The following is a 14,520-nucleotide window of genomic DNA, read 5'->3' as shown; positions in this document are numbered from 1 at the left end:
AGATATACCTATAACCAGAGGTAACCAGTTTCTATGCCTTTTTAAGATAGTGCAGTTAATATGTTTGTTAAATATTAGTGGAAATAATTATATCTAATTCCTGAATATTAGATATTGTTCATAAAAAAATCAAATAATAAATACTATGTTAAAAGTAATGAGTGGTAGCGAGAGTTTATTTAAAATAAAATTCAGGATGCATTCTTGATCAAAATCAATAGTACAGTAAATAGCTCTGGCTGCACTCTATTTTTGATTATTTTTGGAATTAGTGTATCAAAAAATTTGTAAAAATAATAATAAGACAAACAAATATAATTTAATATTATTAAAAGCTTGTTGTTGACTCTTGTTTCTTTTGAGATAACTCTTTTTTTCAACCTGAGGTCATACAAAATTACTTCATCGAGCCAAATTATCCCATGAATCCCACTACAAAAAGCGTATATAATCTCTAAAACAAAAGCGTATGCAAATAATTTTTTATCACTATGCAAAATTAGTCAATCTAATCTATATCACTTGAAGAAAGATCTGAAGAGGAGACCAAAGCAATATTTGATTAAATAAAGGCCTATACCTTTTTCGACAAATTTTCAAGCGACGAATAAAGAAAATGTAGATTTCCATATACATATTTTTAAATTAATTCGAGCAGTTCCTGCTTTGGACTAACAGTATATAGAATTATTTTTTTATTTAAAATATAGTGTTAAATTAAATTGTTAGCAGATCTAAAAAAATTACCTTCAAAGAGAACGAAACTATCCAAAAAAAGAGTAATATAATTAATATATATAAATAAATTCTTTTGTTTTATAATAAATATATTTATTTCTATTTTTATTTATGTTATTGTTAAACAAACTCATTAAAAAAAAGATGATTGTTTCACTTAGATGTTTTGCATCTTAAATGGTATAGTTGGAGTCTTTCATGTCGAGTAAGAAAAGAAGAATTCAAAGGAAAAACTTGAGTTGATTAAGAAAATATAAGAAAATCAGTGCTTTGGAGAGTAATGTTTGAGCTCTAAAAGCGATTAAAAATGGGAATATAAATGTTTTTCCGATGAGTGTGTATTATTAAGTATTTAAAGAAAAGAGTTAAAAAGATTATTTAGCTCTATCAAGAAAGAATAAATTATGGAAAATTTAAAATTCTTTTCATCTCTCAATGCATTTTCTGATTACAATTCGAACCTCCTTCTACAAATTTACAGCAATAGTATAGAAATAAAACTTCAAAGAAATAACTGCGTCTTTTAAGAAGGTGATGAATCAAATCATGTTTATATTATAAAATCAGGCTCATTCTTAGTAAAATACATTTAATGAAAAATTAGTATTTCACATTTTTTTTTTTCGATACTTTAGGTAAAGTAATACATAAATTTCAGCTTCAATCAAATGAATTAAGAGTAAGACAGAGACGATAATTAAAAATTTCAAAACAATTAATAACAGTAAATCAACAAGTTATTGTAAAAGAAAAAAGCAAGTACCAAGTAACAAAAAGTAAATAATTTACTAAATCTTTAATTAATGTGTAAAATTGTAATTAAATATAAAATTTATTATACTTTTGAAATTATAAATTTATTAACCTTGTTAATTTCCCCCGCAAAAGCATTTTATATTTTTTGTAATAGTGAAATATAACCATTCACAATAAATGTCAAAAGCTTACAGTCAAATTAATACCTATTTTTATAAATTAAGATAGTTATTTGGGGAGAAAAAGAAATATTTGGTGAAGAAGACGTCATTGCTAATAAAAATAGGACATACAGCATTTATTGTGAATCACAATAAGGCGAAATAATTAAGATTTCTAAAGATTTTTTTATCTCAAATATTATGCAAGAGGAGAGTAGCAAAGAAGTTATTTTATCAACATTAGAATAGAAGTTGAAAGAATTTTAATAAAAATAAGAAAATGCGCATAAATAGCTTTATGGTTCTTAGCTCTCTAAATTTTACTCTTAAATAACCTAAAATTAAGTAGAAAGTACACCAAGAGAGGTGCCTCAAAATTCTAAAATTGAGTTATAGTAAAATACTTAAAAAAGTAGCATTTCAAATACCTAAAAAATATCCTTCAAAGATTTGATAAAACAAAAGCTGATTGGTTCAGATATTAATTTAAATTTATCTAATTATAGAAAGGAAAATGGTAACTAAAATTAACAAAATCTTAATCAAAAATTACAGTAATAATAAATTATTCCAAACATAAATGAGCTAATTAATAGCAGTTAGATAATAAGTTAAGGTGAACAAACAAATAGACATTCTTCACCTTCACCAGTTAGAAATAATTCTCTTAATAAAAGCATAAACTCACCTTAATCAAATAAAAAATAAGAACTTTCAAATAATTCAGCAACATCATTTTCATAATATGCTTAAAATAATTAAGTTTAACCCTGTTCAAATAAGAGTTTGCTTGAAACTATTAAAAAAAGTAATTTTAAGGATTCTCAAAAAGAGTAATTCTAAAATGAATTATAGAAACTAGCTATATTTTAGCCATCTGATTGTATATGGCTCTAGAATGAAATTGAAAAAGTGAACTAAGAAATAGTGCCAAAAGAGATGTTGCTACCTCCAGAACCTTACTGTACAGATGCAAAAATTATGGAAACTACTCCTTAAGTTAAAAAGCTTTATCATGAACTCAAAAGGAATTACTTTAAAAAATATGAAGGAAAATCAAAAAAAACATTTCAAGATTTTGCTTAAATGAGGCATTACATAAAGCATAGAGGTATTGTCTAAATGATTGAAGAAGAAATGGCTCGCAAAAAAGAGGAAGAAAGGACTCATAAAACTTAAAGCCTTTAAAGAGCTGCTTCTATTTCTCCTTAAAGGTAAGGATTCAGCAATGAAGCTTAGTCTGAGAGTGAAAGAAGAGTTAATAACATAATAAAAAATAAAATTTTGAAAGGAAATAGCTAAAGATTCAGCTAATTTAGATCACAGTCCATTGATTTAGCCTTTTAATTTCCTAAAACTGCTATGAATTAGTATGAAAATGAGTAATTTGAGAATGACAAATTAAATGATAATCAAAATTAATATAATTTACTCACTAATGATTCTACAGAGAAATCCTCAGCTATATAATCCCCTGGAAGAAAAATAATCAAAATGATTTCTACAAATTCAGATTTTGGTACTAATTAAAAGAATCATGTTTGGTTTTAAGAAGATTAATTATGCAATTAAGCTAATTCTTTAATATAAAATAAACGAGAAGAAGAACATAACCTAATAAATTCCATGCCAGAATTAGATTCAAGATCAAATAAAATGTTTTCTTTCACTATTTAAACTTAAAATTCCATTGCAGAAATTAATTCACCCTTTAGCTCTATGGTTTTTGACACAATTGAAAAGTAATAATCTAACAAAAATGAATTAGTAAAAATTCCTCACAAATTACAAACAATTTTTCCTTGCAATTAATCACTCCCAACATCCCCTTTAAAGCAACGCTCTCTTAATAATTCTTAATGTCAAGATAATGGCAATATTACACCTTTTAATGCAAATTTAAAGAAAAAATTTTATGTTTTAAAACAAAGAAGCACCTCTCCTAGAAAATAGTAATAAATAAAAGCAAATTCTTTAAGCTCAATTCAAATTTAGTAAATGAAATAAGAACCAACAACAAATTCTACATTAAATTCAAATATAAATAGTAATCAAAAACAGAATAATTAACAAACATAAACAGAATAATTTCCAATAAGTTAATTTATAAGCACAGAGTAAGATGTATAAACAGAAAGATTAAAGCTACCAATACGTTCTAAAAGCTAGATTTAGTATCCTTAGACACCTTCCACAACTTCTAGATCATTAAGAATAACAAAATTTATTAATCGCTCACAATCTCCATGCACAAATAGAGGAGTTAGCTTTTTAAATTTCTCTGAAATATGCTCTAAAATTGAAAACATCTAAAATCCCGATAATCCTCAATAAAAAGCTTAAACTGAAAGAAATTCATAGAGCCAAAAAAATATTCTTTAATATAACATAAAATCTAATGTTTTACGTTAATCAGCATAGCAATACTTAAATATGAACAATGATCTATCTAAATATACTTAGAATTAAAAAGGAGGGAATGATAAAGTATAACAACAACAAAGTAATTCTAACTGTGAATCACAATCATCTTTAATTTTAAAATAGAACTAATAAAATCATCTCCTAAAATTTAAAGATAGGATTAAAGAATAATCATAAAAGCTTCTTATTATTTAGTAAAATATCCCATAATAAATTAAAAATGAGGGAAACCAAGAAGAATAATAAAAAAATGAAAAAAATCAACACTTTTCAATTACAAATAAATTTTTTGATAGACTAGAAAAAAAGAGAAAATCAGATTCAAAGCAAAATAAGCAATCTCCATCATAAAACAGCATCAGTAATAGATCGGGCTATTGCAACTTAAATTTAAATTATCATAACAATAACACAATTCTTTCATCCTCCTCTGCAGCAGTGGCAAAATTAGTTCTTTAAAAAAGACTTATTTCAAATTTTGGAAACAGTGAACTTTTAAATAATCTAGACCTAACAAAATTAAAGAAAACCGTAGTCTGATTTATAAAAAATTATTTCAATTCAACAATAAAAAAGAACAAATTTTAAAATTTCAATTTAATTAATTTGTTAATCAAATAAAGATTTTTGATAATTCATATTAATCTCTAACTTTATAAATAAAATTACCTTAATAATTCATATTAAATTAAGTATAAAATGTGCATAATTATAAATGTAAGTTAGTTACTAATATATTAATAACATATATAAATTAACTATTTTTAGGATTAAATCTTAATTTTAGAATTTTATTTTTACCATTTTATTATTTATGGCAAATAAGTAAAAAACTCAGTCATTAGTAATAAATTAGTCAAATTAATAAATAATATAGTTTTTAATCGAATTTATAATGAATGATTTAGTTGATATCCTTTACAAAATTAATAGAACTTTAGAAATTATGCAAATTATTTATTTAAATTATTTACAAAATCAAAATGAACCAAAAAGCACCAATAAATTAATAAATTTAAATATCAAAAGGTATTAATCAGCTAAGTATTAATCAAAATCAAAAAAACGGTTTAGGCAATTTGATGCCCAATAAAAAACTTATAAACGCTGGAAAAATGATACTTAATCCCTACAAAGTTAACTCATAGTAATCTAATTTGAATAGCAATAATAATTAAATAGCTTCTAAACCAACTAATTTTTAAATTAGACCTACCACAACTCACACATAAGTAATCAAGTAGGATAATTTACTACCTGTTGTGTTATAAGGTAAAGCTATGTCTCTTAACTAAAATAAGCAGCCTCATAGAGAATAAACTCATAGCAGCCACCAAAATAAACTATAAACTCAAAATCAACAAAGAAAATCTCAAATTAATAATGATATCATAAAATCTAAACAGCCATAGCAAAATATTTAATAGTAGTAATAATTAAGCTAAATAAGTACTAAAATAAAGCAGACGAATCAGAATTAGTTAATTATGTCTGATAATTCTAAGCAGGTTATTCAGTAGTAGCAAATACAAAAAAGTGAAAATCAAGTAGAAGGTTTATCATTAGAAGAGTATTTCAAAATACCAACAAGCTAAAGAAGCAAGAAAGATGAGCAATAAATTTGCATAAATAATAATATAAATCAAATTTCAAAACCAATAGAAAATGAAGACTAACAACTTCGTAAAGTTTATTCTATGTTCTCAGACCATTTTTCTGAAAGTGAGAGAAATAATCACTCAGCAGGTATTTTATATAATGGAGAAAATGATGCTGAGTTTTTTGGTTTTGAAATTGAAGAAGTTGATGTAGAGAAGGGAATTTAAGAATTATAAAGTATGAATTTAAATTTAAGCTTTAACTTAATAAAATGTGACATTGATGATGTTAGATGTAGTTAATTTTACGAAGATTTTATAAAAGCAATGATAATATATCTTTCAAATATTTACTCAAACAATTTTTCTGGCTAACAATAAGTTAAAGAAAATTAAGTAAAATAACTATAATATTTTGTGTTTAATGGTATAGAGGATTGTTTATTCTCTAGGGATATTAATATTGAATTAATTATGCTACTTAAAAAGGATATATAAAATTATCCACAAAAGTTAGTCGAGACATTTGCAACAAGAATTGAAAATAAATTCTTTATGGTTGAAGATACTGAAAAAATGGATGAGTGCTTCAAACTTTTAATGAAATTTTTATAAATAAATAACTATTTAAATTAAGTCATATTGAATTCTATTTTAAAATTTATAAAATCAAATAGAATGAGATAGATTCTTTGTGAAATTTTCAAGTAGTAGCAGCAAATGAATGACTTAATTAATAATGAAAACTCTTTAGTATTAGTTTTAACTTTAAAAAGTTATAATTGCTTACCTTTTGAGTTACCCTATTTTACAATAGATTAATTTAAAAATAATAAAATTTTGGTCAAATTATATAAAAAACATTATTAATAGAACAAAAATGAGTGAATGTTATAATATGCTATTAATAAACTAACTGCTATTTTGTAAATAATATTTAAAAACAGCAAAATAAATAAATAATAAATACTAAAAATTGCATTAAAATTTCATTGAATAACATTTATATTATTACTAAATTACATGCTTATAATATTTTGTACATAATAAATTAATTATTGTTATCGTGTTTGAGTTTAAATCAAGTTAAAATTAATTATTTTAAGTTTTAGTTAATATTTTAACTTTTTATTCAACACATTACAAATTATGGAAATTTTTTTACTTAAAAAAATACACATCTATTTAATTTTATATATCAAATAGTAATTTCTAGTTTTCATACTAACATAACAAACTTGCCAAATAATACCCTATTTGAGATTAAGTTATCTTATATTTATCTGAAATTATTTAATATGAAAGATAGTCATTTTTATAGATTTTTTCATTATTTTTTGGATTTATCTAACTGAAAATATTAATAATAATATTCTCATTTAATAATTTTAATATTAAATTTATGTTATTTATTTTATAAAAATTTTAGAGGGAATTTTCTTTTATAATGTTATTTTTCAAAATAGAAATTATGATATTCAGATTTAAACACTTTTTAAATTATTTAAATTGGATGATAGGTAGGTACCCTTAATTTGAGATAATTATTATTAAATTTTTAATAATTATTTTATAAAGAGTTTTTAAATATTTTTTTAAATATTCTATTTATCACACATTTAGCTTAATTTTATAATTGTCAAATATGATTTATTTTTAAATAAATTTTATTTGTAAATAATTTGGTTTCATAAATATTATTATATTATATTAAAAAATACTTTTATTTTACTTTGAAATTAGAAAAGCAAAAATAAAATAATAATCCAATAAAAATATTTGAACAAAAAGGAAATAAATGCCATCATAGAAATTATACTTTATCAGAAATCAGAGGGGATTTTTTCTCTTTAGATATTTTAAAAGAATAAAAAAAAAGAAATATATTAATATTAAAATTATTAATAATAAGCATTTAAATTTAGGAAATGGTAAAAACAATTACATAAGAAGAAGCAAATAAGCTTTTAGAAGACTTTTAAAAAAATAGATCAAAATAGGATTAAAGAGCTTTATGCTGTCTTTTAGGTGCTTACTGTGGTGATAATTTAGGAAATTACAACGAATTTTCCCATTCTATTGAAGAGGAGGAGTTAAATAATGCTATGAAAATGCCAGGAAAAGGAGCACATAATTTAATTCCTGGTCAATCAACTGATGATACTGAGCTAGCTACATCTTTAGGTTATGCATTAATTGAAAATTCTGATCCTAATGTATTTGACTGCAATTTATTCAGTAAATATTATAGCCTTTGGATATAAAGTCCTCCTTTTGATTTAGGTATGACTATTGGTGCAGCATTAGGAGTAACTCGAAGAGACAAATTGACTTATGAAACTTCAAGCCAAGATTGCAAATAAAATTTAATGGCTAATAGAAATAGATTAGCTACTAAGAATCAAAATCGTCACTCTCAAAGTAATGGAGGTGTGATGAGGATCTCTCCTCTGTGTGTATATTTGTCTAAATAAACAGATTAATAAGTAATTCGTAAATTTGTTTATGCAGAATAAACTTTAACCCATATCGCTAAGCCAGCACTTGAAGCAGCATATGTATATGTGAGAATAGTAACAAATATTATTAAAGGTATGAAAGCTTTTGAAGTAGTTGAAGATCTAACAAAATATTTCAAAAATGAATGCAAAGATGAAGACGTTAAAGATTGGTGGGAGTCTTGCATAGATGAAACTAAATATTAAGATGCTGTGCTTTCTATGGGATGGATTAAGCATGCCTTGACTTAATGTTTTGTTGCTTTAAATATTTTATCAGGTCTTGAGAAATAAGGTGCTGTTGAGTAATTCAAAAACGACATTTATAAAGAATTTTTAAAAGACATATTAAAATTGTGTGGTGATAGTGATACAAATGCTGCAATTGTCGGAGGAATGATAGGTGCTTACCTTACCTTAGAAGAATTTCCTAAGGATTATTTGCATGAAATTGTCACATGTAATCTTCAATAAAAAAACAACCCATAGCTCTTTCATCCTCGTGATGAGATTTTTAATCCAAGAAATTGCATATATCTTTGCGATCAAATATTAAAGAAAGCTTCAGATAATCCAAATATAGAAATTATTGATGGATAGTTAACAGATGAAATAATTAAGCAAATATAAGAATACAACGACATAAAAGTAACATAAAAATTATAAAAGTTGAAGGAAGAAGAAGGGAGCCAATCAAAAGATAAGAAAAATATCTAAGAAGAATAATCATAAACTTAGTGGGTTTAAGATCATAACATTAGTAAAGCAGGTGATCTTGTGGAAAGTATTAAATAATTTAACATTCAGCATGAAAAAACTGGTAAATAACCAGATCAATAACAAGATTTAAGTGAATAAATTTAAGATTAAATATAAAATAATAACATCTTAACAAATAATGATTAAATGATTATTGAAGAAGATGCTAATCCTTAATGTGAAAATTAACAAAAAAATAAGGATCAAAATGGAGAAATAAATGAAATTTGATTTAAATTATTTATCTAATCTTTAATAAATAAATTTTCTATTTAAATTTATTATGATATATATTTTTTTTAAAACCATATCAAGTTCTGTTGATTTTTATATTTGAAAAATAATATCTCTATTTTTTTTTATAATTAGTTATTAATAACCCTCAATAATTATTTTTTTTTCTTAATGAAATTATTTATATTATTTTAATAGTAGTACTCTGAATTACTTTATTGAAGTAGGTACATTTAAAATATTTTTTTAGTTTTATAAATAATTATGCTGTAATCTTCAGGTTAAAAGAAATTGCAATTCAAACAATAGGATTTGATTACCTGAAAAGTCTAAAAATTTTTCAATTTAATAATATCTTAGTTAATAAGGATTTACAGAAGATGTTAGTATTATAATTACTTTATAATATTAAAAATAAATATGGGGGATTTGAGAGAATAATTAGATTCCAAAAATTCAAAAACTAACAAAAATAAATTAATATATTTTACTATATAAATATATATACATATTATTGGTTAAAATATAAATATAAGAAAGAATCTTTTAACTATTATAAGTATGTTTGCTAATAAATTTTATTATTATTACTAACTCATTCGTTAATTAGAAATATTATTTCACTATTTTAGATGTTTGGGTCAAATATTGAATGAATGAATCAATCAATGACTTAATTAATTTAAAATAAAGAAATTTTGTAATGAATGAGTGCATTTTAAATAAAAGAGGCATGTAGTGAGTATTAAAGAAAAGTACTCCTAATTCAGATTTGCAAAGGCAAAACAGGAATACTTTTTTTTGGTAATTCTACATCCTTTTCACCTGGAATAGATCTAGCTGAGTGAGATAAATGAATTTCGTTTCCTTCTATTAGCTCTAGCTATGTTTTAAATTATTCAAATCCCATTGCTTTACAAAAATCATCAAAGTTTAGTTTGCCTGCTTCGCTGCAAAATTCTTCCATTTCAAGCTAAATTTCTTTCATTTTATTTTCTGATAACTTTCTTCCTTCTCTGGCCATAATCTATTTTAATTACATTTATTATTATTAAAAAAATAATTCTCTATGAAAAGTTTGTTATTAAAAATATTAATTAGACTAGAGGTGTAAGTAGTAAGATCTAGTGGAATTGCTAATTTAAATTATATTTTAATAAAATATCTTTGCTTATACACTCAATCATTCAAGTGTATATTTTATGTAGATTAATAGCAATTCAAATAGAAAAATCAAAAGATTTTCAAATTACTTTTATCAGAAAAATTATATCTTTGATATTTATAAATGATAGGATTTTTATAGCTAAAAAAATGTGGAAATAGTGTAATTGATTATATTTATTTAAAAATAGTATGTTTGTTATTAATCTTTATGCTATTTAATATTTATATTTTAATTCAAATAGAATTTTATTACATCTTTTAGATCTTCTTGTGTGATATATCCAGTTTCTGTGGAATTCAAATAGTGGAAAATTTGCTATAACTTAGTTTTGTTGAGGTAAGTAGATTCATCAAGAGTGGCTGCTATAAATTCACTATAGTTTATATAGTTAGTTTCCTACACTCCTTGCTTAAGTGAAAGGTTTTCTTGCTTATTATTCCCACATATTTTATGCAAGAGCTAGTCAACATTTTGTATGTCTTTATATCCTAATTCGTATAAACAAAGTCTGAGTTCATCAGCAGTGATAACACCATTTTAGTCTTTATCGATATTGCGAAATAGGTTTTTAGGAGTAATATTTTCGTTTGGGCTAATTCTCTTAACCATAATCATGAGAACTTCTCTTCTAAATTAATTTTCCATTCTAAACTGCACCAATTTCTCAACTAGCTGCGTATAGCTCCTATGGGGTACTGGAAGATTTTTTGGTTTTTCATTATTTTGTTTTAGTTTATTCATCATCTAGAACCATTTGTGGTCTAGTGCTTAGCTTAATTTCAAACGCTTTTTAGTATTTACTAGAAGAATATTACGAATCATATCTTTAGCCTCATCACTTACATAATTCCATACAGGCGCATCAAAGTTGAATTTACCTTACTCAATTTAATCTAAATCTTCAAAAGGAAGTTCTCTACTTAACAAAAAGTACATCATAACACCTAATGACCACATATCGCACTCACGCTCGTATTTTTCATGCAACAAAACTTCAGGAGCTTTATATATATTTAAAAATAAAATAAATCTGCGAGCTAATTTAATTAATTTGAAATTGAAAATACCACCCAATTCTATTTATAAATCTTTATTTTTTATAATTCATAAAAGTTAGTGGGGAAATTTATTTATTTCTTTAGCAAAAAAAATGAAAAAGTTAGTATTCTTGTAAAAAAAAATATTATTTTTTGAAAACTATTTAACTGGTATCTTCAATTTTATTTCATCAACATAAGCTTATACTATTTAATTTTAGTATGATAGAAAATAAAAATTTATTTATTGATCAGATGAGTTGATTCTAGTATTTGGAAAACTAATAAGCTTGGTTTATATCTTTGATATAAAAGAAATAAATTTGAATGCGATGGACCAAATTTAGTTATTATTATTATAAAACATTACTATTTTTTTTTTAAATCAAACCCTTTACTTATGTGTAAAATTTTAATAATAAAAGTATAATTCAAGTATTACTTGAATAATTTCATTTAATTTCATTTCTATTTCTGAATGATTTTTTGCTTCAAAACAAATATTAATTGATTTATTTTATTGTTGTTTATTTTTTTGCAAATCCATTATGAATAACTCCTTCATTTTATATTTTTATATCCTTTCATTCATTATCCATACTTGTAATCAATTATAAAATTAGTAATACTAAGTTTCCTTTTGATAAAATCAAAAATGTATGTATGAATTTTTTACCCATATAATATGCAGAGCCAACCTTTGTATGTCTCTTTCTTGAAGAGCGGACATTAAGCTTCTTAGAAAGACCAAAATCAATAATTTTTATCTCCGCATTTTCATCAGTTGAAGTATAAACAACATTTTCTAGCTTTAAATCTCTATGAACTATATTACGAGTATGCAGATAATTGATTGCATAAAATAATTTTTGCATGACTTATGAAATTTAGTATTCTGTTAGTTCCTCCTTATTGATAAACTTATCTCTTAGGGTACCTCCTGATAGATATTCCATAACGAGATAAATATGGTCTTTATCCATATAAGTCTCTAAGAATCTGCAAATATTAGGATGATCTAATTATTTAATTATATCTACTTCTCTTTTAAGATAAAAAGAAGGAGTTCCTTTCACACTCTTTTTATCTATAATTTTAATGGCAACTTTGTTAAAAGGTGGTTTTGTTTACTAAGCTAGCATCACTGAACCGAATGCACCATTTCCCAGTTTTTTCAAGAACTTGTAGTAGTAATAAATATTCTCTATTGATGATATTGTGCATTCATCCTTATCTGTGTTTTGTTGCAATCCGTTGTTTTAGCTTTGAGTATCCCAAAAAGATGAAGTATTATCTTCTATCTTTCTCTTGTTTGTAATAACCTTTTCTGGTTTCTTCCTAGAAATAGCATTATCGTTTGTCTTGCTGGTAACGCAACCCATTTGAATGCTAGTTTATATATTATTTATTTTTTTTTACTATAAGTTATGGCTTTATTTCAAAATGCTTGAAACAATGAATATCCTATACTTAAAATTTAATTATTATTAATTAATTAATTATTTTATAAATATTAATAATGCTATCACCCAATACATTTTTATTAGAACCATAATATGCCCAGTAAGATTTATTCACTTCATAGGTAATGAATATATTTTCTATGCAAAATGATGAATGATTAAATGAATTTATAGCAAACAAACTATAAAATGGACATAAATAAAATATTGATAAGAATGTACAAATAGATATATAAAAAGCTCCTCTTAAGTTGCATTTAATAAATAAAATAGAAAAATAGGAAATTCTTATAAAATTCTATAAAATTATTTAACAAATTTCATTATTAATAGATTATACTAAAATTAAAACATCTTTTCGTATTAATAATTTTTGCTAACATTTCAAATGTTTATAATCAACTTAACTTGCCATATAATTTTCCAGTAACATTTCAAAAAAAAATTAATTAATAACAAAAAGTATAGAAAGATATTGGTATTTTTTAAATTAAAACTATTTCTAAATTATTTCTTTACACTATTTTTATTTGAGTATTAAATATCTTTATGAACGTGAAGTGAAGTTAATCAATCACAATTTCATAAATTTTAAAATATATATTTCAAGCTTTACGAATTTATATTTTGGCTATTTAATAAATCTATATTTTATCTCAAAGTAAAACAGTAATAAAAGTAATAGAATAAAATTGTATTTTTGAAGCTAATTTTATACCACATTCTCCTAATAATAGTGTAAAAATTTTAATATAACATTTATTTCTTATTATTTCATCTAATTAATTGTTATAAAATCAATTAAAAAATAAAATCAATTCTAAATTGTATTAAAAAATTATTTATTTAAGAATGAATTTTTATGTTTTATTTTTTTATTTTTAAAAATTTATTTTAAAGTTTTACTTTTTTTGATTTATTTTAGCATAATTTTAAGTTTTAGTACTACTTAAATTATATCAAATGATACTGCCTTAATTTTTTTGATTTAAATCTGAATTATTGATTAAAAAAGAATAATCAATAGCAATATAAAGCAATATAACAAATATTTTTAATCTTCATAACTTTTAATGTATAACTCATATATTTTTATGAATTAAATTAAATTGGGGTTGGGGTTGGGGTTGGGGTTGGGGTTGGGGTTGGGGTTGGGGTTGGGGTTGGGGTTGGGGTTGGGGTTGGGGTTGGGGTTGGGGTTGGGGTTGGGGTTGGGGTTGGGGTTGGGGTTGGGGTTGGGGTTGGGGTTGGGGTTGGGGTTGGGGTTGGGGTTGGGGTTGGGGTTGGGGTTGGGGTTGGGGTTGGGGTTGGGGTTGGGGTTGGGGTTGGGGTTGGGGTTGGGGTTGGGGTTGGGGTTGGGGTTGGGGTTGGGGTTGGGGTTGGGGTTGGGGTTGGGGTTGGGGTTGGGGTTGGGGTTGGGGTTGGGGTTGGGGTTGGGGTTGGGGTTGGGGTTGGGGTTGGGGTTGGGGTTGGGGTTGGGGTTGGGGTTGGGGTTGGGGTTGGGGTTGGGGTTGGGGTTGGGGTTGGGGTTGGGGTTGGGGTTGGGGTTGGGGTTGGGGTTGGGGTTGGGGTTGGGGTTGGGGTTGGGGTTGGGGTTGGGGTTGGGGTTGGGGTTGGGGTTGGGGTTGGGGTTGGGGTTGGGGTTGGGGTTGGGGTTGGGGTTGGGGTTGGGGTTGGGGTTGGG

General features: G+C 25.0%; 4 protein-coding genes across 4 annotated transcripts; 1 reads left to right on the top strand and 3 right to left on the bottom strand. All coding sequences in view use genetic code 6, as the record gives it.

Annotated features, from left to right (window-relative positions):
* Positions 1-491: 491 nt before the first annotated feature.
* Positions 492-4,619, top strand: TTHERM_00277100 (cyclic nucleotide-binding domain protein; the record flags this gene model as incomplete). Its single annotated transcript, XM_001018070.2, has 5 exons — positions 492-618; positions 711-779; positions 883-1,316; positions 1,374-1,514; positions 1,719-4,619. The coding sequence occupies 5 exons, from the start codon at positions 492-494 to the stop codon at positions 4,617-4,619; spliced, it is 3,672 nt and encodes a 1,223-aa protein (XP_001018070.2).
* Positions 4,620-5,654: 1,035 nt separating this feature from the next.
* Positions 5,655-6,203, bottom strand: TTHERM_000277089 (transmembrane protein, putative; the record flags this gene model as incomplete). The annotated part of the gene is made up of 1 exon (XM_012798126.1): positions 5,655-6,203. The coding sequence occupies one exon, from the start codon at positions 6,201-6,203 to the stop codon at positions 5,655-5,657; it is 549 nt and encodes a 182-aa protein (XP_012653580.1).
* Positions 6,204-8,093: 1,890 nt separating this feature from the next.
* TTHERM_000277079 (transmembrane protein, putative) lies at positions 8,094-8,522 on the bottom strand (the record flags this gene model as incomplete). Its single annotated transcript, XM_012798125.1, has 1 exon — positions 8,094-8,522. The coding sequence occupies one exon, from the start codon at positions 8,520-8,522 to the stop codon at positions 8,094-8,096; it is 429 nt and encodes a 142-aa protein (XP_012653579.1).
* Positions 8,523-9,934: 1,412 nt separating this feature from the next.
* On the bottom strand, positions 9,935-12,755 carry TTHERM_00277070 (kinase domain protein; the record flags this gene model as incomplete). Its single annotated transcript, XM_001018067.2, has 3 exons — positions 9,935-10,195; positions 10,589-11,337; positions 12,050-12,755. 3 exons carry the CDS (start codon positions 12,753-12,755, stop codon positions 9,935-9,937), a joined length of 1,716 nt encoding a protein of 571 aa, XP_001018067.2.
* Between the last annotated feature and the right edge of the window lie 1,765 nt (positions 12,756-14,520).

This window comes from Tetrahymena thermophila (genome assembly GCF_000189635.1).
Source record: "Tetrahymena thermophila SB210 genomic scaffold scf_8254600, whole genome shotgun sequence".
In the NCBI taxonomy this organism is placed as follows: domain Eukaryota; phylum Ciliophora; class Oligohymenophorea; order Hymenostomatida; family Tetrahymenidae; genus Tetrahymena; species Tetrahymena thermophila.
Note: the sequence above shows the minus strand (reverse complement) of the source record. Positions and strands in the feature narration are given on the sequence as shown.